General features: G+C 47.3%; 1 protein-coding gene across 11 annotated transcripts in view; it reads left to right on the top strand.

The window, feature by feature from the left end:
• GAPVD1 (GTPase activating protein and VPS9 domains 1) overlaps window positions 1-27,584 on the top strand; it is a 279,694-nt gene that overhangs the window by 108,366 nt on the left and 143,744 nt on the right. For 6 of the 11 annotated variants that reach the window (XM_063936821.1, XM_063936820.1, XM_063936823.1 and 3 more), the window contains exons 6-7: window positions 2,942-3,122; window positions 14,002-14,082. In XM_063936821.1, the coding sequence (XP_063792891.1) occupies window positions 2,942-3,122; window positions 14,002-14,082 (262 nt within the window). The remainder of the gene's footprint in view (window positions 1-2,941; window positions 3,123-14,001; window positions 14,083-27,584) is intronic. The other 5 variants (XM_063936826.1, XM_063936825.1, XM_063936827.1 and 2 more) reach the window with 1 other exon arrangement.

Below are 27,584 nucleotides of genomic sequence, written 5' to 3'. Positions count from 1 at the left end.
TGCCCTGCTTCAAAGCAGTCCATTGCTCGTTGGATTAGGCTCACTTTCCAACAGGTCTATGTGTCGGCAGCCTTACCTGTTCCACAATGAAAAAGGTTTAGACCAGCTGAAGTGCGCTAGGATAGCAATAAATAAGCAGATTATACTTCCCTCACAAACACTCTTTCGTGAGGCTTTATGCGTATTTCATGAGCTCGAAATCCATATAGAAGAAAACAGAAATATTTCCAAAAATAGTGTAGTACGTTCCATATAACAAAAATTAGGTGCAGTCAGCCAATACAAATGATAAAATAGGCAATAAACACTTAAAGGTGTAGATGGAGGTTTACCAGATATTGGTAGTGACAGATGCCTTGTATTAAAACCTATTGGAAGTGTATGTGCAGAAGTTCACACGCCATGTGATAAATAATCAAGATGGAGGTTTACCAGATTTCAATGAGGTATGGACCTTAAGAAATGTTTCCCTCATAGGTTTTCTGTCGTAGGACGCTCGGAATCCATATAGAAGGAAAAAAATATTTCCACAAATGGTGTAATACGTTCAATACAAGAAAATTTAATAAGTTGCAAACAGTAAAACCATAAAATAAGGCAGTATACGCTGAATGGTACAGATGGAGGTTTACCAGATAGTGATGGTCTAAATGTCTCGTATAATGCTCAGTTGAAATAAAAATTCACGTCACATCTAGTAAATAATCAAGGTGGGAGTTTACCAGACTTCCATGAGGTATGGACCTTAAGATGTATCACATGGGGAGAAAACCGGCTCCGGAACCTGTCTCCTTGGTCCAAAAGAACTCTGTCCGTATGGTAAAGAATCCAACCAGCAATAAAACTCCTGTCATACAGTACCGACGCGTTTCGGACCTCTCCCTTCCTCAAGGCAGTATGACAGGACTGGGCCCAAATGGGCTATTTATACATTGAATTGGGATCACATCCGGGTCACAGGGTCAATTGTTCAAATATTTAAATATTTAAAATTTCACATTGAAGAGTCTAATATATGATAAAAACAATAATAATGGTAGGATTAATATGATTCAGAATGCAAAAATGAACACAGGATGGTTTATAAACAAAAACGCCGTCCGGAAGTAGTATCCTCCGTACTTACGGTCCGGCGTTCACTAGTCTCCATAAGTTTAATATCCCATCTATTTAATGCTTCCCCACTTAATTAAACTGACGTTGGTGATATGAGTGGTATGAGCATAGCACAAAAGTCACTGATGTTGTTCAGCGGTTGTAAGCCGCGAACTTCCGGTTCAATGGAACGCACGGTTAACCGCACCGTCACTTCCGGCGACGTACTTCCGGTCGCTGGCTGGAACGCAAGTGAGGCGCACAGAGATTGTATTAAAAAGACCACAAAGTTTCTTTCTCAAAAACTAAACAAACACAAAGAAGGGGGATCAGCATTAACAAATACTAATAATCACTAAGATATTAGCATACTTCTGGGTAAAATTAAGTGTATGTAGGTGAACATAGAGACATAGTGAAATCGTGATATGAATTAAGTAGATAAATATTAATATTTAGGGGTATAGTTCCACAGTCTCTGAAGGCCCAATCTACAAGATCGTGGAGTCTCGGCCCTGCAACTATGCCGAGCTGCTACCTGGTCGGGGAAGAACACCCTTGTAAAGTTCTACAAGTTTGAATCCCTGGCCATAGAGGATACCCAGTTTGGGCAGGCGGTGCTGCAGTTGTCTGTGCACATTGCCACCCGTTCTGGAAGCTTTGGGACATCCCCATTGTACTAATGTGTTCCCCAGTATCCCTTATTGATGCTCGAGAAAATAGGATTTTGATACCTCCCGGTAAATCCTTTTCTCGTAGTCCATAAGGGATATTGGGCGCCTTATCTGTGTGGTGACTTTCTGCATGTTCTCTGTTCTGTGTTACCTGTTCAGCTGTTGCTGGCCCGGTTATGTTATGGTGTACTGGTGTGTAAATCTCATCACACTTTTTTTTTTATGTTCCTTCTCTCAAGTATGTAATTTCTCCTTCGGACACTGTTTTACCTATAACTGTCTGTGGGAGGGGGCATAGAGGGGAGGAGCCAGCACACCCAGTGGAAGAAATTTAAAGTGCACTGGCTCCTTTGGACCCCGTCTATACCCATCGTACTAATGTGTTCCCCAATATCCCTTATGGACTACGAGAAAAGGATTTACCGGCAGGTATCAAAATCCTATTAGTTCCCGACACCAAACACCGACACGGCCGTCCCCCGTCCAGCTTCCTGGGGCGGACTTAATGACGTCAGATGCACATACAGAGCAAGGGGTCACGCCGTTACATAGCAACCCAGTACCAAACAAACCACACAGGATTTAATGTAGCGGTTTTAGACATATGACTGCATTGCAACATGTAAATAAAGTACAAAAACAAGTCTACTGGTCCCTATACAACAGTACCACGATCTGTATGAAATATAAGGAAACCCTCTACTTATAGAAAAGAAATGAAACGAATTGTTTCATTTAAGCCCATAGGGGACACTGTGTTTAACCTGAAGATCCACAGTGATTCTTTTTGCAACAGCTTCTTATCACTGTCTCTACCATTCATTGACTGAGGGACATAGTCCACCAGTTTATATCTCAAGGTTGCCAGGGAGTGTCATGCATTTCCCCCCCCCCCTCCCCTTCCTTTCCCAAGTGCGCCTCTATAGACTACTAATGAAAAAGTGAAGTTAGCACCTGCCGTTGCCAGGTAAATGGTCTGAAAGCCAGCAACTGACAGGCATCCTTTGAATTGAATTCACTTAATGACCATATCATGTTACCATGGCAACTCATACATACAGTAGCTAATGCTTCAAACTATTGCAGCTTTATCAAACCGCATATTGTGAATGTTAAGACCTAATATGCCTACTAGTATGGACTTAAACATTTTGGTTCTTGTTCCTTTACAGCTGGGATTCTTGCGCAGTGTCATATCCGGAGATCAGTTACGTGAGGAGGATCGAATGGCTCTGGAAAACCTTCTGGCTACAGTGCCCCAAAACAAGCCAGGCAAAAATGACAACACTTACAGCACCCCTCAGCTATCCCCTGCTACCACACCAGCCTGCAAGAAGAACAGACTGCCTATAGGTGAGAAGAAAATACATACAGCAATTTAACAGTGCACTTTATCAGTATGTGTCTATATAGGGGTATTGGTTAACAGGTACCGGGCAAACTGCTAATAAAGTGAATGTTTCATTGTACTAGGAAGAAGCAAATCGAATGTTCTGATGCTTGTTTCTCCTTAATCCACAAGGGGTCACTGGAGCATAGACAGTGGGGTATAGACGGGTGTTTTGTTTGTTATTTCTAAATGGATCTGTGTTATGGAGTCCTGTGTTTCTCTTTCATCCATAGGGGACACAGGCTTTACACTGGGTATTGGTGGTGAGGTGGAGTCTGGGCACCAAACGGTTAAGTTTCTTTTCCCAGCAGGCCAGGCTCCCTCTTGCCTATAACCCACGCCCAGCCACTAAAGGACCATTTTTTCGTTTGGTGTCTACAGGAGTGGCCACTGTTTTCAGGAGCTTCTATTAAGCAGCCTCATTATAGCTTCTCTTATTTTTACTTTGAGCAGGTAGTGAGTTGGCGTCCTATAGGACACCCTCATTGCCGCTCCGACACCTAGCGCAGGTGACCGCAACACTGGCAACTTTGGTCAGGCTCCAGTATGCATAGCAGGGGAGCCATAGCCAGACGCTTCTGGGACAGGTAAGTCGGATCCTTGTTTTCAGGGAGCCGCACATATCGCGTCTGTCACCTGCTGTGGCAGTGAGAAGAGCCCTCTGGCTTTGTACCTAGCGCACCAATGCGGGAAGACCCTTAAAGCTCTCCCTTTTTCAGGCGAGGCTCTTTTTGGCCGAGAGTTGGACAAGATTATGCCTATGGTATCAGTGCCCAAGACTGCTTTCCTTCCTTGTGCTGCACCCCCCTGGTTGTGAACTTCTAATTTTTCCTTTCTTGTCTGCAGGGTAATGCCAAGAGTCAGTCTTTTTCCAGGCTCCAGGGTTCTTCCACCAAGGGCTGCAAGTCCAGATGAAAACAGACCTGGTCCACCAGACGTACTCCTACCAAGCCGAGGGACGAGCCTGCTGCATGCCTTAATGCGCTTCGACCTGTGGGAACCCTAATGTGGGAGGCCGACTTCTTCTTTTCTCCGATGTGTGGATGGCAGCCACAATGGATTCCTGAGTCAGAGTTGTGGATTCCCATAGCCATGCCGTAACCTTCCAGGAGCATCCTCCAGCCTAACTTTTCTACATTCCTTCCAGCAGATCCAGGAAAAGCAGAAGCACTGTGGGAATCTATGAGCTCCACTCTGGCCTCCAGGTCCATCATCCCAGTTCCCCCATCCCAGAGAGACACAGGTTTCGATGCCAAACTCTTCCTGGTTAAGAAGCCGAATGGCTCGTTCCAACCCATCCTCAACCTGAAGTCGCTCAATAGATACCTCCTGGGTTTCGAAGGTCCGCACGGAGTTCCTGCGCTCCATCATTCTGGCTCTGAAACTGGGGGGGCTTCATGGCCTTTCTTGATATCCAGAACACCTATTTACATATTCCCATCAGTCACCAGCACTACACGTGTTTTCACCAAAGTCATGGCAGCACTTCTAACACTCGGTGAGGTCAGACTACTGCTTTATCTGGACAACCTACTCTTTCTGCCTCAGTCACTGGATGTGCTAAGGGATCACATTTGCCTCACACTTACACCTTTCTCACGGGTGGATCATCAATTGGCGGATATCCACCTTGGTTCCATCTCGGGAGAAGCTACGTAAAAGGGTATTTACTGGATTCCAGAGTTTTTATGGTGTTGCTTCCCACAGACAAACTATAATCCTAACATTCCTAGGTTTGCACATTTTTTAGTCGGCGTTTAATCCACTCTGGCATGCATGTCGTGGGCTCTCTGGTGTCCACCTTCGACATGGGGCAGTATGCCCAGTTTCACTCTAATCCCCCAAATGGAGTTTATGGCCTGGTGGAACAAATCCCATCTACATCTCAAGTTACAGATGATCATTCTCTTGTGGTGTCCCACCTGGACAAGGGCCGCCTCTTTTGGATCCAGGAATGTGTTATGCTCACCACTGATGCCAAGTGTTCAAGGGTTTTTGGCAGTGACTTGGCATCATTATGGTGGATGGCTCGGGAGAACCTGCTACCGATCTGTCTTCTGGAGCTCGGAGAGGTTCTTTGCCAAGCACAGCACCTTCTCCAGAATTGACCGGTCAAGGTTCAGTCAGACAATGCGGCAGCCGTCGCCTACATATGCTATCAAGACCACAATCCGTCACGGCGCCGTGAAGGAGGTAAGTCGCGTTCTTCAGTGGGCAGAGTGTCTTCTTTAGCCTATGTCAGTGGTCTACGCTCCTGGAGTCCAAAATTGGGAGGTGGACTTTCTAAGTTGCCAGGACGTTCACTCGGGCGAGTGGGCCCAACACCCAGAAGTCTATCAGCTCCTGGTTCTCCCCTGGGGCCTGCCATATATCGACATAATGGCATCTTGACAACAACCAGAAACCACCAAGATACTGCTTGTACACCAGGGATCCAGGAGCGCTTTTGGTGGTTCGATGGACCTTCCCTCCAATTTCAGTGATTCCGCAAGTTGTAGTTGGAACGCGGCACAATGATCCTCGTGGCACCAGATAGGCCAAGCAGGGCTTGGTACGTGGGCCTTCTGGGTCTCTCCATTGACAATTTGCTGCGTCTTCATTCTCAGGCCAGAACTTCTGTCTCAGGACCCCGTGCAACCATCTGCACTTGGCCTGTCTCGCTTTGATGGGATGTCTCTTGAGACATCCATCCTGAAAGCTTCGAGATCCTCCTGGTCACTCATTTGTACCATGCATAATGCAAGGATGCCTTCCTCTGCCAGGAGTTATCACCAAGTGTGGAGAAAATTCTTTGACTGATGATCGACTCAAGGCTTCAACCCCAGATCTTTCTTATTGCGAGTCCTGTCTTTCTTACAGGCCAGTCTGGATTTCGGATTTTCTCCTTGCTTCCTTAAAGGTACAGGTTTCAGCCCTTTCTGTTCTATTCCAGGGGCAGATTGCACTGTTGCGTGATGTATGGACTTTTCTGCAGTGTGTTCTCCATGTGCAGCCTCAGTTTGTTCTTCCGGTGGCTTGGTAGAACTTATCTTTTGGTTCTTCTGGCTCTGCAGTTGTGCCCCTTTGAGTCATTGGACACCGTGGACATTCGCTTGCTTACATGCAAGACTGTTTTCCTCCTCGCCATCGCATCGGCCCGTAGAGTTTCTGACTTGAGCACATTGTTATGTCACTCAACTTTTTTTATTTCTTTTAGTCAGACCAGGCTGTCCTTGGGATTTAGATTGGGCTACCTTCCTAAGAAGGTATCTGATCCTTCTCCCGAAAAGACCTTTGTGGGTGTCGTGAGGGCACTCTGGATCTGTGTGGCCAGGACAAGAAAATTCTGTAAAACTGATTCTTTATTCGTCCCTTTATGACTTTAACAAACAGGGCTTGGCCAGCTTTGGTCAGATGGCTCCATTTGCCTATGCGTCAGGCCTATAATGCTGAGGACCTTCCTACCGTGGGGCGGGTTCATTCCACCCAGTCAGTAGGAACCTCTTGGGCAGCTAGACATGGTGCCTCTGCAGAACAGCGTTGTAAAGCAGTCACATGGTCCTCTGCCCATAATTTTATTGAGTTCTATTCTTTTGACACATTTGCTGCTGTGGATGCAGCTTTTGGGCAGAGGGTTATCAGCGCAGCTCTGGAGCATCCCCTCCCTAAGGGGGACAGCTTTGGGACATCCCAGTGTAAAACCTGTGTCCCCCATGGATGAAGGAGAAAAGGAGATTTATGTTCTTGCGTGTTAAATCCTTTTCTTGGAATCCATATGGTACATAGGGAGCCCACCCTGATGCACCTGGCTTGTGGGGGTTTTGCGCTGTTACCGCTTCCCCTTTTCTCTTCCACATTGTGTGTTAATCTGAATGTATGCCGGTCTTCCTTCTCCTTCCTCTACCTCCACCCGTTGGACTTGTTAATGTAACTGGTACTGTAGGGGCTGGAGGCGGGATATAGGGGAGAAGGAGCCTGGCCTGCTCTAGCTCACCACCAATACCCAGTGTAAAGACTGTGTTCCCTACGTATTCCAATAAAGGATTTAACAGGTAATGACATAAATCTTTCTTCTTTGTTCTGTGGATTGAGGATGTAGCAAATGTCACTCACCAAGGAGAGGTCTGTTATGTGCATTAGGGTGTGGCACTTATTTGTTTTACAGTCTAACTAACCTGTCATTCGTTAGCAAGTTGGTAGAGTTGCACATCTGTTTTGCGGACACTGCTCTTGCTCTGTAGCGAGTGCACACATCACAAAGAAGCAGCACTGGCTGAACAAACCCACATCCTTGCTGGCACAGAAATATAGAAATGGGGAGAGTAGTTTTCAACAACAGGGGCTCACATTTAATGGTTGACTGTTGACATTACAGACAAATCCATTATGAAAACCTGTTATATTGCTGCCAAATATCTTAAAGTGGTGATGAAATTCCAACAGGACTATGATCCATAGCACACAGCAGAGGCAGCAATCTATTGCCAATCTTTAGCCCTTAATCTCCTTTACTAATATGTATCCAGATCTCAGATTTCTTGTGTTTCCAGTTAACCTGGCTAAACTCGGGGAGTTGTAACAGGTTACATTAGCAAATCTTGTGTCCTTTCTGTGCTTATAGAGAGAGGATACTGCTATTCAACGAGATCAGTGCACTTAAATTATTTTTCATATTTTTGTGTTTTTACTATTATCTTTCAGATTTGGAAGATAATGTAGGATGAATACAGTTTTAAAATAAATCGATCTGTATCCTCTATCTTTCCTCTGTACCTATTCTCGTTATACTGTTTTATCATTTGTGTGCATCTGTATGCTATGAGTAATCAACTACAGTAGTTATGAAAGCTAAGCATTGTTTAATAAGTGCAGTTTACGCAAGTTCTCATTAAGGGTGAGAGCAATTCATTTTATACAAAAGTATATTTCTCGTGGATGCTGGGGACTCCGTAAGGACCATGGGGAATAGACGGGCTCCGCAGGAGACTGGGCACTCTAAGAAAGATTTAGTACTACTGGTGTGCACTGGCTCCTCCCTCTATGCCCCTCCTCCAGACCTCAGTCAGAATCTGTTCCCGGAAGGAGCTGGGTGCATTTTAGTGAGCTCTCCTGAGCTTGCTATTAAGAAAGTATTTTAGTTAGGTTTTATATTTTCAGAGAGCTTCTGCTGGCAACAGACTCTCTGCTACGTGGGACTGAGGGGAGAGAAGCAAACCTACTAACTGCGGCTAGGTTGCGCTTCTTAGGCTACTGGACACCATTAGCTCCAGAGGGATCGAACACAGGAACTTAACCTTGGTCGTCCGTTCCCGGAGCCGCGCCGCCGTCCCCCTCGCAGAGCCAGAAGACAGAAGCCGGCGGGTTGAAGCAAGAAGACGTCAAAATCGGCGGCAGAAGACTCCTGTCTTCATATGAGGTAGCGCACAGCACTGCAGCTGTGTGCCATTGCTCCCACACAATCCGGTCACTGTAGGGAGCAGGGGGGGGCGCCCTGGGCAGCAATTGAGTACCTCCTGGCAAAAAACAGCATATATACAGCTGGGCACTGTAATATGCATGAGCCCCGCCATTATTTTTACACAAAATCGCGGGACAGAAGCCCGCCGCTGAGGGGGCGGGGCTTCTTCCTCAGCACTCACCAGCGCCATTTTCTCTCCACAGCTCCGCTGAGAAGGAAGCTCCCCAGGCTCTCCCCTGCAGACTCACGGTAGAAAGAGGGTAAAAAGAGAGGGGGGCACATAAATTTAGCGCATTAATCATATATACAGCAGCTACTGGGTAAACACTAAGTTACTGTGTAATTCCTGGGTTATATAGCGCTGGGGTGTGTGCTGGCATACTCTCTCTCTGTCTCTCCAAAAGGCCTTGTGGGGGTCCTGTCCTCATATAGAGCATCCCCTGTGTGTGTGGTGTGTCGGTACGCTTGTGTCGACATGTTTGACGTGGAGGGCTATGTGGAGGCAGAGCAGGTGCAGATGAATGACGTGTCTCCGCCGACGGCGCCGACACCTGATTGGATGGATATGTGGAAGGTGTTAAATGATAATGTAAACTCCTTGCATAAAAGGTTGGATAAAGCTGAAACCTTGGGACAGTCGGGGTCTCCGCCCATGCCTGATCCTACAGCGCAGAGGCCGTCAGGGTCTCAGAAGCGCCCACTATCCCAAATTATTGACACAGATATCTACACGGATTCTGACTCCAGTGTTGATGGCGATGATGCAAAATTGCAGCCTAAAATGGCTAAAGCCATCCGCTACATGATTATAGCTATGAAGGATGTATTGCACATATCAGAGGTAAACCCTGTCCCTGACAAGAGGGTTTATATGTTTGGGGAGAAAAAGCAAGAGGTGACTTTTCCCCCTTCACATGGGTTAAATGAGTTATGTGAAAAAGCGTGGCATTCCCCTGATAGGAAAGTGCTGATTTCCAAAAGGTTACTTATGGCGTACCCTTTCCCGCCAACGGACAGGATGCGCTGGGAATCCTCCCCTAGGGTAGACAAAGCTCTGACACGCTTATCTAAGAAAGTGGCCCTGCCGTCACAGGATACGGCCTCCCTAAAGGATCCTGCGGATAGGAAGCAGGAAAGTATCCTGAAGTCTGTTTATACACATTCAGGTACTCTACTGAGGCCGGCAATTGCGTCGGCCTGGATGTGTAGTGCTGTAGCAGCATGGACAGATAATCTGTCTGAGGAACTGGATACCTTGGACAAGGATACTATTTTACTGACCCTGGGGCATATAAAAGACGCTGTCCTATATATGGATGCCCAGAGGGACATTTGCCTACTGGGCTCTAGAATAAATGCAATGTCAATTTCTGCCAGAAGGGTCCTGTGGACTCGGCAATGGACAGGTGATGCCGACTCCAAAAAGCACATGGAGGTTTTACCTTACAAGGGTGAGGAATTGTTTGGGGACGGTCTCTCGGACCTAGTTTCCACAGCTACGGCTGGGAAGTCAAATTTTTTCCCATATATTCCCTCACAGCCTAAGAAAGCACCGTATTACCAAATGCAGTCCTTTCGATCACAAAAAACCAAGAAAGTCAGAGGTGCTTCCTTTCTTGCCAGAGGCAGGGTTAGAGGAAAGAAGCTGCACCATACAGCTAGTTCCCAGGAACAGAAGTCCTCCCAGGCTTCCGCTAAATCCACCGCATGACGCTGGGGCTCCACAGGTGAAGCCAGGAGCGGTGGGGGCACGTCTACGAAATTTCAGCCACCAGTGGGTTCGCTCACAGGTGGATCCCTGGGCTATACAGATTGTGTCTCAGGGATACAAGCTGGAATTCGAAGTGATGCCCCCTCACCGTTACCTCAAATCGGCCCTGCCAGCTTCCCCCATGGAAAGGGAGGTAGTGTTAGCGGCAATTCACAAGTTATATCTCCAGCAGGTGGTGGTAAAGGTTCCCCTCCTTCAACAGGGAAGGGGATACTATTCCACAATGTTTGTGGTACCGAAACCGGACGGTTCGGTCAGACCCATATTGAATTTAAAGTCCCTGAACATTTATCTGAAAAGATTCAAGTTCAAAATGGAATCGCTCAGAGCGGTCATTGCAAGCCTGGAAGAGGGGGATTTTATGGTGTCTCTGGACATCAAGGATGCTTACTTGCATGTCCCCATTTATCCACCTCATCAGGAGTACCTCAGATTTGTGGTACAGGACTGTCATTACCAATTCCAGACGTTGCTGTTTGGGCTCTCCACGGCACCGAGAATATTTACCAAGGTAATGGCGGAAATGATGGTGCTCCTTCGAAAGCAAGGAGTCGCAATTATCCCATACTTGGACAATCTCCTCATAAAGGCGAGGTCCAGAGAGCAGTTGCTGATCAGCGTAGCACACTCTCAGGAAGTGTTGCAACAGCACGGCTGGATTCTGAATATCCCAAAGTCGCAGCTGATTCCTACGACGCGTCTGCCCTTTCTGGGCATGATTCTGGACACAGACCAGAAGAAGGTGTTTCTCCCGGCGGAGAAGGCTCAGGAGCTCGTGACTCTAGTCAGAGACCTCTTAAAACCGAAACAGGTGTCGGTGCATCACTGCACGCGAGTCCTGGGAAAGATGGTGGCATCATACGAAGACATTCCCTTCGGCAGGTTCCATGCGAGGATCTTTCAGTGGGATCTGTTGGACAAGTGGTCCGGATCGCATCTTCAGATGCATCGGCTGATCACCCTATCCCCCAGGGCCAGGGTGTCTCTTCTGTGGTGGCTGCAGAGTGCTCACCTTCTCGAGGGCCACAGGTTCGGCATACAGGACTGGGTCCTGGTGACCACGGATGCGAGCCTCCGAGGATGGGGGGCAGTCACTCAGGGAAGAAACTTCCAAGGGTTGTGGTCAAGTCAGGAGGCTTGTCTGCACATAAATATCCTGGAACTAAGGGCCCAATACAACGCCCTGAGTCAAGCGGAGCCTCTGCTTCGCAACCAACCGGTGCTGATTCAGTCAGACAACATCACCGCAGTGGCTCATGTAAACCGCCAGGGCGGCATTAGAAGCAGGGTGGCGATGGCGGAAGCCACCAGGATTCTTCGTTGGGCGGAGAATCACGTGCAAGCACTGTCAGCAGTGTTCATTCCGGGAGTGGATAACCGGGAAGCAGACTTCCTCAGCAGGCACGACCTCCACCCGGGAGAGTGGAGACTTCATCAAGAAGTCTTCACGCAGATTACAAATCGATGGGAACTGCCACAGGTGGACATGATGGCATCCCGCCTCAACAAAAAGCTAAAAAGGTATTGCGCCAGGTCAAGGGACCCTCAGGCGATAGCTGTGGACGCACTAGTGACACCGTGGGTGTTCCAGTCGGTCTATGTATTTCCTCCTCTTCCTCTCATACCCAAGGTGCTGAGAATCGTAAGAAAAAGAGGAGTGAGAACAATACTCATTGTTCCTTATTGGCCAAGAAGGACTTGGTACCCGGAACTGCAAGAAATGCTCACAGAGGACCCATGGCCTCTGCCTCTCAGACAGGACCTGTTGCAACAGGGGCCCTGTCTGTTCCAAGACTTACCGCGGCTGCGTTTGACAGCATGGCGGTTGAACGCCGGATCCTAGCAGAAAAAGGCATTCCGGATGAAGTTATTCCTACGCTAATAAAGGCTAGGAAGGACGTGACAGCAAAACACTATCACCGTATATGGCAAAAATATGTTGCTTGGTGTGAGGCCAGGAAGGCCCCTACAGAGGAATTCCAGCTGGGCCGGTTCCTGCACATCCTACAGTCTGGAGTGACTATGGGCTTGAAGTTGGGCTCCATAAAGGTCCAGATTTCAGCCCTCTCCATTTTCTTTCAAAAAGAACTGGCTTCTCTTCCTGAGGTTCAGACGTTTGTTAAGGGAGTACTGCATATTCAGCCCCCTTTTGTGCCACCAGTGGCACCTTGGATCTCAACGTGGTGTTGGGTTTCCTGAAATCCCACTGGTTTGAGCCACTTAAGACCGTGGAACTAAATTATCTCACGTGGAAGGTGGTCATGCTATTGGCCTTAGCTTCGGCTAGGTGTGTGTCAGAATTGGCGGCTTTGTCATGTAAAAGCCCCTATCTGGTTTTCCATGTGGACAGGGCAGAATTACGGACTCGTCCACAATTTCTGCCGAAGGTGGTGTCATCTTTTCATTTGAACCAACCTATTGTGGTGCCTACGGCTACTCGTGACTTGGAGGATTCCAAGTTACTTGATGTAGTCAGGGCTTTGAAGATTTATGTGGCCAGAACGGCTGGAGTCTGGAAAACTGACTCGCTGTTTATCCTGTATGCATCCAACAAGCTGGGTGCTCCTGCTTCAAAGCAAACTATTGCTCGCTGGATCTGTAACACGATTCAGCAGGCTCATTCTGCGGCGGGATTGCCGCATCCAAAATCGATAAAAGCCCATTCCACAAGGAAAGTGGGCTCTTCTTGGGCGGCTGCCCGAGGGGTCTCGGCATTAGAGCTTTGCCGAGCAGCTACTTGGTCGGGTTCAAACACCTTTGCAAAATTCTACAAGTTTGATACCCTGGCTGAGGAGGACCTTGTGTTTGCCCATTCGGTGCTGCAGAGTCATCCGCACTCTCCCGCCCGTTTGGGAGCTTTGGTATAATCCCCATGGTCCTCACGGAGTCCCCAGCATCCACTAGGACGTTAGAGAAAATAAGATTTTACTCACCGGTAAATCTATTTCTCGTAGTCCGTAGTGGATGCTGGTCGCCCGTCCCAAGTGCGGACTTTCTGCAATACGTGTATATAGTTATTGCTTAATAAAGGGTTATGTTATGTTGGCATCCGTGGTTGATGCTTTGTTGTTGTTCATACTGTTAACTGGGTATGTTATCACAAGTTATACGGTGTGATTGGTGTGGCTGGTATGAGTCTTACCCTGGATTCCAAAATCCTTTCCTTGTAATGTCAGCTCTTCCGGGCACAGTTTCCTTAACTGAGGTCTGGAGGAGGGGCATAGAGGGAGGAGCCAGTGCACACCAGTAGTACTAAATCTTTCTTAGAGTGCCCAGTCTCCTGCGGAGCCCGTCTATTCCCCATTGTCCTTACGGAGTCCCCAGCATCCACTACAGACTACGAGAAATAGATTTACCGGTGAGTAAAATCTTATTTTCATTGCACGATGTATTTTTCCAAGACTAATGAATTTAATATTAAAATTGCTAATTTTAGTTGAACATTTTTTCCATGTGTTATTTAAGTCTTAAAGCAAAGTGAGAAAATGTTTTAAGAAACTGTTATATAACTAATAGTGCCCTCTGATATGATCCTGGTCTGTCTGCATTGATCGGTCGTTTATAACGTGTTATCAAGTGTGTCAATAATCTAACTTCCTTTTTCTTTATAAATGCGGGCAAACTAACTCCCCAGGGCAGCAGCTTGCAGCTATGACAGTCTGGGATACATCTGCATCGAATCTCTCTGCACACATAAACCTGGTGACCCCATTTGGTGTGTAATTGGGATATCCTTCTGTAATGGGGAGAGTTTGGTCCGGTTTTGGGTGTGACTAAGCTTGGCAGAAAAGCCTTCGTGAGTATTGAGAGTTGACTGCATGAACCATACCCAAGTGCTGAATGGGAGCCACTGACACAGCCAATTACAATATGATATGAGTGAGACATTGCTACTTGATTTATTAACCCGTTTACTGATGCTGTGGTCGTGCAAAAAACGTAAGGTGATCAGGCAAGATTATAATACAGATTCTATTGTCCGTAATAGAAAGCTACTTCCTATTGGTATTGTGTATTAAAAGCAATATTTGAGAAAAATGAAAACATGATTAAGCAAATGTCAGTCTATCATATAGATATATATAAATATACTTTACCTGGAGAGGAGAGGCAGAGAAGAGCTTTTTTCACCTAGTTGTTGGTCCAGGAGTGCCAACTCATTTTACATGCATATTGATGGGATAGACTTTTCCCTAGTAGTGCACCCTGGCAAGTAAGCTTGAGCTACCATAGGAGTGCCGGATCATTGGTCACATCCAAATGGAGATATCTCTCTCTCTCTCTCTCTCTCTCTTTCTCTCTCTCTCTCTTTTTCTCTCTCTCTCTCTCTCTCTATATATATATATCTATATATATCTATATATATATATATATCTATATATATCTATATATGTATATATATATATATATATCTATATTTCTCTATCGTCCTAGTGGATGCTGGGGTTCCTGAAAGGACCATGGGGAATAGCGGCTCCGCAGGAGACAGGGCACAAAAAGTAAAGCTTTACGATCAGGTGGTGTGTACTGGCTCCTCCCCCTATGACCCTCCTCCAAGCCTCAGTTAGATTTTTGTGCCCGGCCGAGAAGGGTGCAATCTAGGTGGCTCTCCTAAAGAGCTGCTTAGAAAAGTTTAGCTTAGGTTTTTTATTTTACAGTGAGTCCTGCTGGCAACAGGATCACTGCAACGAGGGACTTAGGGGAGAAGAAGTGAACTCACCTGCGTGCAGGATGGATTGGCTTCTTTGGCTACTGGACATTAGCTCCAGAGGAACGATCACAGGTACAGCCTGGATGGTCACCGGAGCCTCGCCGCCGGCCCCCTTGCAGATGCTGAAACGAGAAGAAGGTCCAGAATCGGCGGCAGAAGACTCCTCAGTCTTCTTAAGGTAGCGCACAGCACTGCAGCTGTGCGCCATTTCCTCTCAGCACACTTCACACGGCAGTCACTGAGGGTGCAGGGCGCTGGGAGGGGGGCGCCCTGGGAGGCAATGTAAACCTATTTTTTGGCAAAAAATACCTCACATATAGCCTCCGGGGGCTATATGGAGATATTTAACCCCTGCCAGAATCCGTTAAAGAGCGGGAGACGAGCCCGCCGAAAAAGGGGCGGGGCCTATCTCCTCAGCACACAGCGCCATTTTCCTCACACAGCTCCGCTGGTCAGGAAGGCTCCCAGGCTCTCCCCTGCACTGCACTACAGAAACAGGGTAAAACAAGAGAGGGGGGGCAAAATTGTGGCAAAAATATATATATTAAAGCAGCTATACAGGGAGCACTTATTATAAGGCTATCCCTGTCATATATAGCGCTTTTGGTGTGTGCTGGCAAACTCTCCCTCTGTCTCCCCAAAGTGCTAGTGGGGTCCTGTCTTCTTTAAGAGCATTACCTGTGTGTCTGCTGTGTGTCGGTACGTGTGTGTCGACATGTATGAGGACGATATTGGTGTGGAGGCGGAGCAATTGCCAAATATGGGGATGTCACCCCCTAGGGAGTCGACACCAGAATGGATGGCTTTATTTATGGAATTACGGGATAGTGTCAACACGCTAAAGCAGTCGTTTGACGACATGAGACGGCCGGACAATCAATTAGCACCTGTCCAGGCGCCTCAAACACCGTCAGGGGCTGTAAAACGCCCGTTACCTCAGTCGGTCGACACGGACCCAGACACAGGCACTGATTCCAGTGGCGACGGTGACGAATCAACCGTATTTTCCAGTAGGGCCACACGTTATATGATTTTGGCAATGAAGGAGGCGTTACATATTGCTGATACTACAGGTACCACAAAACAGGGTATTATGTGGGGTGTGAAAAAACTACCTATAGTTTTTCCTGAATCAGATGAATTAAATGAGGTGTGTGATGAAGCGTGGGTTGCCCCCGATAAAAAACTGCTAATTTCAAAGAAGTTATTGGCTTTATACCCTTTCCCGCCAGAGGTTAGGGCGCGCTGGGAAACACCACCTAGGGTGGACAAGGCGCTCACACGCTTATCAAAACAAGTGGCGTTACCCTCTCCTGAGACGGCCGCACTTAAAGATCCAGCAGATAGGAGGATGGAAAATATCCAAAAAAGTATATACACACATACAGGTGTTATACTACGACCAGCTATAGCGACAGCCTGGATGTGCAGTGCTGGGGTAGCTTGGTCAGAGTCCCTGATTGAAAATATTGATACCCTGGATAGGGACAATGTTTTACTGTCTTTAGAGCAAATAAAGGATGCATTTCTTTATATGCGTGATGCACAGAGGGATATTTGCACACTGGCATCACGGGTAAGTGCTATGTCCATTTCGGCCAGAAGAAGTTTATGGACGCGACAGTGGTCAGGTGATGCGGACTCAAAACGGCATATGGAAGTTTTGCCGTATAAAGGGGAGGAGTTATTTGGTGTTGGTCTATCGGATTTGGTGGCCACGGCTACAGCCGGGAAATCCACCTTTTTACCTCAAGTCACTCCCCAACAGAAAAAGACACCGACTTTTCAACCGCAGCCCTTTCGTTCCTTTAAAAACAAGAGAGCAAAGGGATATTCATATCTGCCACGAGGCAGAGGAAGGGGGAAGAGACTGCAACAGGCAGCTCCTTCCCAGGAACAGAAGCCCTCCCCCGCTTCTACAAAAGCCTCAGCATGACGCTGGGGCTTCCCAAGCGGACTCGGGGGCGGTGGGCGGTCGTCTCAAGAATTTCAGCGCGCAGTGGGCTCACTCGCAGGTAGATCCCTGGATCCTGCAGATAATATCTCAGGGGTACAGGTTGGAACTAGAGACGGATCCACCTCGCCGTTTCCTGAAGTCTGCTTTACCAACGTCCCCCTCCGAAAGGGTGACGGTCTTGGAAGCCATCCACAAGCTGTACTCTCAGCAGGTGATTGTCAAGGTACCTCTTTTACAACAAGGAAAGGGGTATTATTCCACTCTATTTGTGGTACCGAAGCCGGATGGCTCGGTAAGACCTATTCTAAATCTGAAATCCTTGAACCTGTACATAAAAAAGTTCAAGTTCAAGATGGAGTCACTCAGAGCAGTGATAGCGAACCTGGAAGAAGGGGACTTTATGGTATCCTTGGACATCAAGGATGCGTATCTCCACGTTCCAATTTACCCCTCACACCAGGGGTACCTCAGGTTCGTCGTACAGAACTGTCACTATCAGTTTCAGACGCTGCCGTTTTGATTGTCCACGGCACCTCGGGTCTTTACCAAGGTAATGGCCGAGATGATGATTCTTCTTCGAAGAAAAGGCGTATTAATTATCCCATACTTGGACGATCTCCTAATAAGGGCAAGGTCCAGAGAACAGCTAGAGATGGGATTAGCACTGTCTCAAGAAGTGCTAAAGCAGCACGGGTGGATTCTGAATATTCCAAAATCCCAGTTAATTCCGACAACACGTCTGCTGTTCCTAGGGATGATTCTGAACACGGTTCAGAAAAAGGTTTTTCTCCCGGAGGAAAAAGCCAAGGAGTTATCCGAACTTGTCAGGAACCTCCTAAAACCAGGAAAGGTGTCTGTACATCAATGCACAAGAGTCCTGGGAAAAATGGTGGCTTCTTACGAAGCAATTCCATTCGGCAGATTCCACGCAAGCATTTTCCAGAGGGATCTGCTGGACAAATGGTCAGGGTCGCATCTTCAGATGCACCAGCGGATAACCCTGTCTCCAAGGACAAGGGTATCTCTTCTGTGGTGGTTGCAGAGTGCTCATCTATTGGAGGGCCGCAGATTCGGCATACAGGATTGGATCCTGGTGACCACGGACACCAGCCTGAGAGGCTGGGGAGCAGTCACACAAGGAAGAAACTTCCAGGGCGTGTGGTCGAGCCTGGAAACGTCTCTTCACATAAACATTCTGGAACTAAGAGCAATCTACAATGCTGTGACAGGACGATACCGTACGGAAGCACTCGCCGCTTGCCGCGTCCCGTCGACTGCGCACAGAATGGAAGGTCAAGCCGCACGAGGCCTGACCACATAGGGGATTCCCGCTTACCGTCAGTAACCGCCTGTTACTGACTCCACCCACTGCGCTGTGGGCGGGTTCTCGCTGCCACCACCAAACTCCTAACCTGCCGTGGCGTTTGGAACCACGGTTCTGCTCTGTATGTGCCGACGCACTGCCTTACCACAGCTGTGTGGTGCTGACGAATCCCCACTAGCCACTTGCTAGGCCTCTACCGGTAGCTGGCGGAAGGCGGAGCTTGGAGACGCTAGGTACTTCCCTGGACAGCCGGAGGACGGGGCTAGGTTTGGCCTAACCCTGTTGGTCACAAGATGAAGCAGTCTTCTTGAGGCAAAGATGTTTATTTGCTCAATAGTTCTAAAGAGAACCCTTCCCTATTGCTAGGGGCAACAGCATACAATTAGATGTTTCAGCAGAATAAAGATGGTACAACTACAACATGGAGGCACGCAGGTCTCCTTTTTATGTCAGTTTTCCACACAGTATCACAGGGAGGTAAGCCCTCCCTGTCTTCTCCAACCAATCAGGTTATTTTACAAAATACCAATAAATCACATTTTACAAGGATATAAGTGCAATAAAACAATATCCTCCTTCCTCTGACACAGGCGTTTGGTATCAGATTAACATTCACTATTGATAAATTTATCACATAGCTTCAAAACACAATGTTTCTGTCTCATTCACATCTCCAGGCAAACCCAGTGTCTGAGACCACAACAGGAAGGCTACAATACAAACAGTCTTCCTTCCTGCATAGGTCGCTCGCATGTCAATTAAATCAGGTACATGAAACAAGTTCCAAGCCCATAAACCCAGTGATTAGCATCTCTCTCTAAAGAACTTACACATCAAAAGGTATTGTCCTTCACACCTCTCTGATAGGAAGTGGCATGCTAAGGGCCCTGTCCCATTCCCAAAGGATAAGACATGATTATTCAGACATCTATAATAGTAAGTGCATTTTCCTCTTTAAATATACAGATGACCACATCTTGAATATAAAATACAGTTAAACATGCATTCCTGCAATTGTGCATAGAGCACTACATATGACATGTTAAAACACATCATTAAACAAACTTTTAAACAGTCCGTACCCAGCGCCGTAAGTACGTTTAACAGTGACGCCCAGCGCCCATTGTCCCTTAATATGGCGCCAGGCACAAGGGTTAACACCTTCAGTGCCGCAGCCGCCATTACACGTGTGGCTGGTTGGTCTCTCCGGCCACAAATGCTCTAAGCCAGGCAGAACCTCTGCTTCAAGGAAAACCGGTGTTGATCCAGTCGGACAACATCACGGCAGTCGCCCATGTAAACAGACAGGGCGGCACAAGAAGCAGGAGTGCAATGGCAGAAGCTGCAAGGATTCTTCGCTGGGCAGAGAATCATGTGATAGCACTGTCAGCAGTGTTCATCCCGGGAGTGGACAACTGGGAAGCAGACTTCCTCAGCAGACACGACCTTCACCCGGGAGAGTGGGGACTTCATCCAGAAGTTTTCCACATGCTTGTAACCCGTTGGGAAAGACCAATGGTGGACATGATGGCGTCTCGCCTCAACAAAAAACTGGACAGGTATTGCGCCAGGTCAAGAGACCCGCAGGCAATAGCTGTGGACGCGCTGGTAACGCCTTGGGTGTACCAGTCGGTGTATGTGTTTCCTCCTCTGCCTCTCATACCAAAAGTATTGAGAATTATACGGCAAAGAGGCGTAAGAACGATACTAGTGGTTCCGGATTGGCCAAGAAGGACTTGGTACCCGGAACTTCAAGAGATGATCACGGAGGATCCGTGGCCTCTACCTCTGAGAAGGGACTTGCTTCAGCAGGGTCCCTGTCTGTTTCAAGACTTACCGCGGCTGCGTTTGACGGCATGGCGGTTGAACGCCGGATCCTAAAGGAAAAAGGCATGCCGGAAGAAGTCATTCCTACCTTGATTAAAGCAAGGAAGGAAGTAACCGCGCAACATTATCACCGCATTTGGCGAAAATATGTTGCGTGGTGCGAGGATCGGAGTGCTCCGACGGAGGAATTTCAACTGGGTCGATTCCTACATTTCCTGCAATCAGGATTGTCTATGGGGCTCAAATTGGGATCTATTAAGGTTCAAATTTCGGCCCTGTCGATTTTCTTCCAGAAAGAATTGGCTTCAGTTCCTGAAGTCCAGACCTTTGTTAAGGGAGTACTGCATATACAGCCCCCTGTGGTGCCTCCAGTGGCACCGTGGGATCTCAATGTTGTTTTGGACTTTCTCAAATCTCATTGGTTTGAACCACTAAAAAATGTGGATTTGAAATATCTCACATGGAAAGTGACCATGCTACTAGCCCTGGCTTCGGCCAGGAGAGTGTCAGAACTGGCAGCTTTATCTTACAAAAGCCCATATCTGATTTTCCATTCGGACAGGGCAGAACTGCGGACTCGTCCACATTTTCTCCCTAAGGTGGTGTCAGCATTTCATCTGAACCAGCCTATTGTAGTGCCTGCGGCTACAAGCGACTTGGAGGACTCCAAGTTGTTGGACGTTGTCAGAGCTTTAAAAATATACATTTCAAGGACAGCTGGAGTCAGGAAATCTGACTCACTGTTTATACTATATGCTCCCAACAAGTTGGGCGCTCCTGCGTCTAAGCAGACTATTGCTCGCTGGATTTGTAGTACGATTCAGCTTGCACATTCTGTGGCAGGCCTGCCACAGCCAAAATCGGTAAAAGCCCACTCCACAAGGAAGGTGGGTTCTTCTTGGGCGGCTGCCCGAGGGGTCTCGGCATTACAACTCTGCCGAGCGGCTACGTGGTCGGGGGAGAACACGTTTGTAAAATTCTACAAATTTGATACCCTGGCTAAGGAGGACCTGGAGTTCTCTCATTCGGTGCTGCAGAGTCATCCGCACTCTCCCGCCCGTTTGGGAGCTTTGGTATAATCCCCATGGTCCTTTCAGGAACCCCAGCATCCACTAGGACGATAGAGAAAATAAGAATTTACTTACCGATAATTCTATTTCTCGGAGTCCGTAGTGGATGCTGGGCGCCCATCCCAAGTGCGGATTATCTGCAATAATTGTACATAGTTATTGTTACCTAAATCGGGTTATTGTTGTAGGGAGCCATCTTTCAGAGGCTCCTCTGTTATCATACTGTTAACTGGGTTTAGATCACAGGTTGTACGGTGTGATTGGTGTGGCTGGTATGAGTCTTACCCGGGATTCATAAATCCTTCCTTATTGTGTACGCTCGTCCGGGCACAGTATCCTAACTGAGGCTTGGAGGAGGGTCATAGGGGGAGGAGCCAGTACACACCACCTGATCGTAAAGCTTTACTTTTTGTGCCCTGTCTCCTGCGGAGCCGCTATTCCCCATGGTCCTTTCAGGAACCCCAGCATCCACTACGGACTCCGAGAAATAGAATTATCGGTAAGTAAATTCTTATTATATATATGTATATATATATAATCTATTTCTTACAAAACATAAATTTTATTTCTTGGCCACCAGTTTTATTGTTACCATCTGAAGGAGTGGCGGTCAGTATACTGAGGCGGAGCTTCCGTTATCTTACCTGGCTGCTGCACACACGTGCATTCCCGGCGTGACTAAGCGATCCGTCCGCCTAGTCACGCCGGGAGTGCACAAGCCACTTCCCATTCAGAACGTGTCTGTCCGGGCGCGGGGACTGAGACGCTCTCTATTAAAGTGAATGGGGAGCGTCTCCGTCCGGGTGCGCGCGCGCGTCCATACGGAGACGCTCACAGTGACTAGGTGCGCCCAGGCATAGAGGGGAGGAGCCAGCACACCCAGTGGAAGAAATTTTAAGTGCACTGGCTCCTTTGGACCCCATCTATACCCATTGTACTAATGTGTCCCCAATATCCTTATGGACTACGAGAAAAGGATTTACCCTTTACCCATGTGTATGTGGGATAATCTAAAGAGCACATTGGGTATGTGGACTGTCCATTTAAAACTGACAATTCTTTAACAGATGGTCATCTCACTTATTGGGATACTGTATGTAATGTAGAATCGTTTAGGGAGTGGTTGAGGGAAGGTTTGCTATGACATAATGTGGACAGCCCAACCGTCGGTTGAATACATTTATGTAATACCAGGAGGTTACGTTTTAGGCAGTGAGTTTTTCTCGAGCTCTTTACACATTCAGGTTAACATTAAAAAAACGTTTTCAAGCCATATATCAGACTTCTTTATGACTAGACAAAAAGGAAGAGGAACTGGCACTGATTGAGTTAGTTTCTTAAATAACAGGCATTTTAGAACTATCAACTGGGAAAAACTCATCCCGTTACCGAACATACAAACCAAAACAACAAGCGCTAAAAAATAGGTTATTTAATGTTACTCAGTATTTCACTACACTCACACTGGCCTGTGAGTATGAAAATATATATAATAAAATTGTATATCACACGCAGTCGATAATAGGAGTAAAACAATCCTAAACTATCTACCCTTTAATGAATTGTCTTTAAATATTAAAGTTCTATGTCTGGCCATCTGACTTCAAATTCATATAAGTATGAAGATAATAGCAGTCAGTGGGTGATATTCAACTATTTTATCGCCAGTAGATGCCACTCAATGGAGCTATTCAACTATTACTCTGTTCGGGCACGATCGGGCACCATAATTTCAGTCTACCCCCTCCTGGAGGGAATAGTGACTTGTTTGAGCGCTCATTAGTTTGGTCGGGTTTAGCCGCTTAATATGGTTAAACCCATCACTTATGGTCACAATAAAAGAACAATTAGACGGAAGATTGGGCGCGATATAACAATTGAATACTGCAGACTATGTTAGTATAACGAGCGTGAGGATATGTTGTCTGCTTAGACACATGCAGAAGTTAGTAAATCCGTCATTAAGAGCATTAGCTGTTGCGCTCTAAGCACATGCAGGTCAGGCTTTTATAGCCGCAATAACAGCAGTGTTCAGTAGTCATAGAATGAATGGAGGTCATAAACTTATATTTACCTCTTCCTCTTCACGCTCATTGGGCAGGCAATGTATATGTTGAAGCAGAATGTTTACTTAGGATTTGTCCAAGAGGTATGAACAAGTGTTGTGCCCTCCTGGCTACTGGTTCTTTTCATATGATACAGCCTTTTCCAGAGTGAAGCCCAGTAAGTTAGCACAGCAACTCCTGCTGGTGTGATATACAACGGATCTTTACATGTTTCTCCGCCTCATACAACTCTTAGTGGCTTCAGGAGGTTTAGAATAATAATAATAATTTTATTTATATAGCGATCTTTCTCCAAACAAGGCGCTTTACATCAAAACAAGCATAATACAGAAGATTAATACAGCAATACACAGGCATAAAAATGAAAATCTAAAATGCATAGAGTAATCATAATGCAGGGTTGGTGTAGGCATTTTGTGTAATAACTTCCATGGGCTGTGTATTCCACCCTCACAGGGTACCAGGTGCGGCAGCCATCTTCGGCGCACAGCGTAGGATTACCCTTGGTGGAATAGTCCATCCCTAGAAGAGGTGACACAAAATTGGGGTGATTGCAGCATCCTAACATTCAGAGTAGGGTACAAACAAAACTATCAGGTCCATGTATTTCCATCCCATCCACATGCGTACCAGATGAGGCAGCCATATTGGATGCGCTAGAGAGGTTACACTGGGAGGTAAGCCATACATGGGCCCAATGCATACATGGGAGAACGGGCACTTGAGGCACATGCTGCGCGCAGAGGAACTACCAGAGGCCCCCATTTGGGGTGCACTGTGTTAGATGCTGCAGGCAGGGTGTGCAATCAGTGGAAGCACACCTCACAGGAATACCACACGGTAGGGTGGAAGTATGCAGTAAAAGTGTTTTGTTTCCCCCCCCCCTCTTACGTCCTAGAGGATGCTGGGGACTCCGTAAGGACCATGGGGTATAGACAGGCTCCGCAGGAGACATGGGCACTATAAATAACTTTAGAATGGGTGTGCACTGGCTCCTCCCTCTATGCCCCTCCTCCAGACCTCAGTTAGATCCTGTGCCCAGAGGAGACTGGGTGCATTACAGGGGAGCTCTCCTGAGTTTCTCTGGAAAAATAATTTTGTTAGGTTTTTTATTTTTAGGGAGCACTGCTGGCAACAGGCTCCCTGCATCGTGGGACTGAGGAAAGAGAAGCAGACCTACTTAAATGATAGGCTCTGCTTCTTAGGCTACTGGACACCATTAGCTCCAGAGGGAGTCGGAACGCAGGTCTCACCCTCGCCGTTCGTCCTAGAGCCACGCCGCCGTCCTCCTCGCAGAGCCGGAAGATAGAAGCCGGGTGAGTATAAGAAGAAAGAAGACTTCAAAGGCGGCAGAAGACTTCAGATCTTTATATGAGGTAACGCTGCGCGCCATTGCTCCCACACACTACAGGCACTGATGGGTGCAAGGCGCAGGGGGGGGCGCCCTGGGCAGCAATAAACCTCTAGGACTGGCTCATATGAATATATAGGCTGCGGAGGCAGTATATTTTATAATCCCCCGCCAGTATAAATAAATTTGAGCGGGACCGAAGCCTGCCGCTGAGGGGGCGGAGCTTGATCTCACAGCACTAACCAGCGCCATTTTCTCCACAGCACACTGCAGAAGCTGGCTCCCCGGACTCCCCCCTGCTGAACACGGTGACAAAGGGCAAAAAAGGGGGGGGGGGCACTTGTAAGGCACAGTGAGTGTATAGATTTATCTATATGACTATATAAAAGCGCTGTTTATCTGGGAATTTTGTTTCCAGTGTTATTGGCGCTGGGTGTGTGCTGGCATACTCTCTCTCTGTCTCTCCAAAGGGCCTTATTGGGGGAACTGTCTATCTATATATATATATATATATATATATATATATATATATATATATCTATCTATATATATATATATATATATATATATATATATATATATATATATATATATATACACACACAATCCCTGTGTGTGTGGGGGGTGTCGGTACGCCTGTGTTGGCATGTCTGAGGCGGAAGGCTCTTCTAGAGAGGAGGTGGAGCAGATGATTGTGGTGTCGGCGTTGCCTGTCTCCGTCGGCAACGTCGACACCTGATTGGTTGGACATGTGGAATGTTTTAAATGCAAATGTGACCTTGTTACATAAGAGATTGGACAAAGCAGAGTCCAGGGATAATACGGGGAGTCGATCAATGGCTTTGACGGTATCACAGGGCCCTTCAGGGTCTCAAAAACGTCCCCTATCCCAAATAGCAGACACTGATACCGACACGGATTCTGACTCCAGTGTCGACTACGATGATGCAAGGCTACACCCAAGAGTGGCCAAAAGTATTCATTATATGATTATTGCAATAAAAGATGTTTTGCATATCACAGATGACCCCTCTGTCCCTGACACGAGGGTACACATGTTTAAGGTAAAGAAACCTGAGGTAACATTTCCCCCATCTCATGAGCTGAACGGGTTATTTGAAAAAGCTTGGGAAACTCCAGACAAAAAACTGCAGATTCCCAAAAGAGTTCTTATGGCGTATCCTTTCCCGGCACAGGACAGGGTACGGTGGGAATCCTCACCCAGGGTGGACAAAGCTTTGACACGCTTATCCAAAAAGGTGGTGCTACCATCCCCAGACACGGCAGCTCTCAAAGATCCTGCTGATCGCAGACCGGAAACGACTTTAAAATCAATTTATACACATACTGGTGCTTTACTCAGACCGGCTATAGCATCGGCTTGGGTCTGTAGCGCAGTAGCAGCTTGGCCAGATACCTTGTCAGCTGATATTGATACCCTAGATAGGGATACCATTTTGTTGACCTTAGGTCGCATCAAAGAAGCAGTCTTATATGTGAGAGACGTCAGACTACTAGGTTCAAGGGCCAACGCGATGGCGGTCTTGGCTAGGCGAGCACTGTGGACCCGCCAATGGACGGGTGATGCCAACTCAAAGAGGCATATGGAAGTTTTACCTTACAAGGGTGAGGTTTTATTTGGGGAAGGTCTCGCTGACCTAGTTTCCACAGCTACCGCGGGTAAATCTACCTTTTTGCCTTATGTTCCCCCACAGCAAAAGAAAACTCCACAGTATCAGATGCAGTCCTTTCGGTCGCATAAGTCCATAAGAGGTCGGGGCTCTTCCTTCCTCGCCAGAGGTAAGGGTAGAGGGAAAAGAATGCCTGCTACGGCCAGTTCCCAGGAACAGAAGTCCTCCCCGGCTTCTACTAAATCCACCGCATGACGCTGGGGCTCCACTGAGGGAGGCCGCACCGGTGGGGGCATGTCTTCGACTCTTCAGCCACGTCTGGGTTCAGTCGGACGTGGATCCTTGGGCGATGGAAATTGTATCCCAGGGCTACAAGCTGGAATTCGAAGACGTGCCTCCTCGTCGATTCTTCAAATCAGCTTTACCAGCTTCTCCCCCAGAGATGGAGATAATTTTAGCTGCAATTCAAAAGCTGTGTCAACAGCAAGTGATTATCAATGTTCTCCTAACACAACAGGGGAAAGGGTACTATTCAACTCTGTGTGGTCCCGAAACCGGATGGCTCGGTCAGACCCATTCTAAATCTAAAATCCCTTAACCTGTTCTTAAAAAGGTTCAAGTTCAAGATGGAATCGCTCAGGGCCGTCATCTCCAGCCTGGTAGGGGGGGATTTTATGGTGTCATTAGACATAAAGGATGCATACCTTCACGTCCCCATATATCCTCCTCATCAGGCATACCTGAGATTCGCTGTACAGGACTGTCATTACCAGTTTCAGACGTTGCCGTTTGGGCTTTCCACGGCCCCGAGGGTGTTCACCAAGGTAATGGCGGAAATGATGATGCTCCTACGCAGGCAGGGAGTCACAATTATCCTGTACTTGGACGATCTCCTGATAAAAGCGAGATCAAAGGAACAGTTGCAGAAAAGCGTGTTGCTCTCCCTGGGAGTGCTACAGCAATATGGATGGATTCTAAATCTACCAAAGTCGCAGTTGGTTCCAACGACTCGGCTTTCTTTCTTAGGCATGATTCTTGACACAGAACGAGAGAGGGTTTTTCTCCCGAGGGAAAAAGCCCAGGAACTCCAGAACATGGTAAGAGACCTGTTAAAACCGAAAAGAGTGTCAGTCCATCAATGCACTCGAGTACTGGGGAAAATGGTGGCGACCTACGAGGCCATCCCCTTCGGCAGGTTTCATGCGAGGACGTTTCAGTGGGACCTTCTGGACAAGTGGTCCGGGTCCCACCTTCAAATACATCAGAAAATAACTCTGTCC

The sequence above is a fragment of the Pseudophryne corroboree genome, chromosome 8 (assembly GCF_028390025.1).
Source record: "Pseudophryne corroboree isolate aPseCor3 chromosome 8, aPseCor3.hap2, whole genome shotgun sequence".
Lineage (NCBI taxonomy): Eukaryota > Metazoa > Chordata > Amphibia > Anura > Myobatrachidae > Pseudophryne > Pseudophryne corroboree.
Note: the sequence above shows the minus strand (reverse complement) of the source record. Positions and strands in the feature narration are given on the sequence as shown.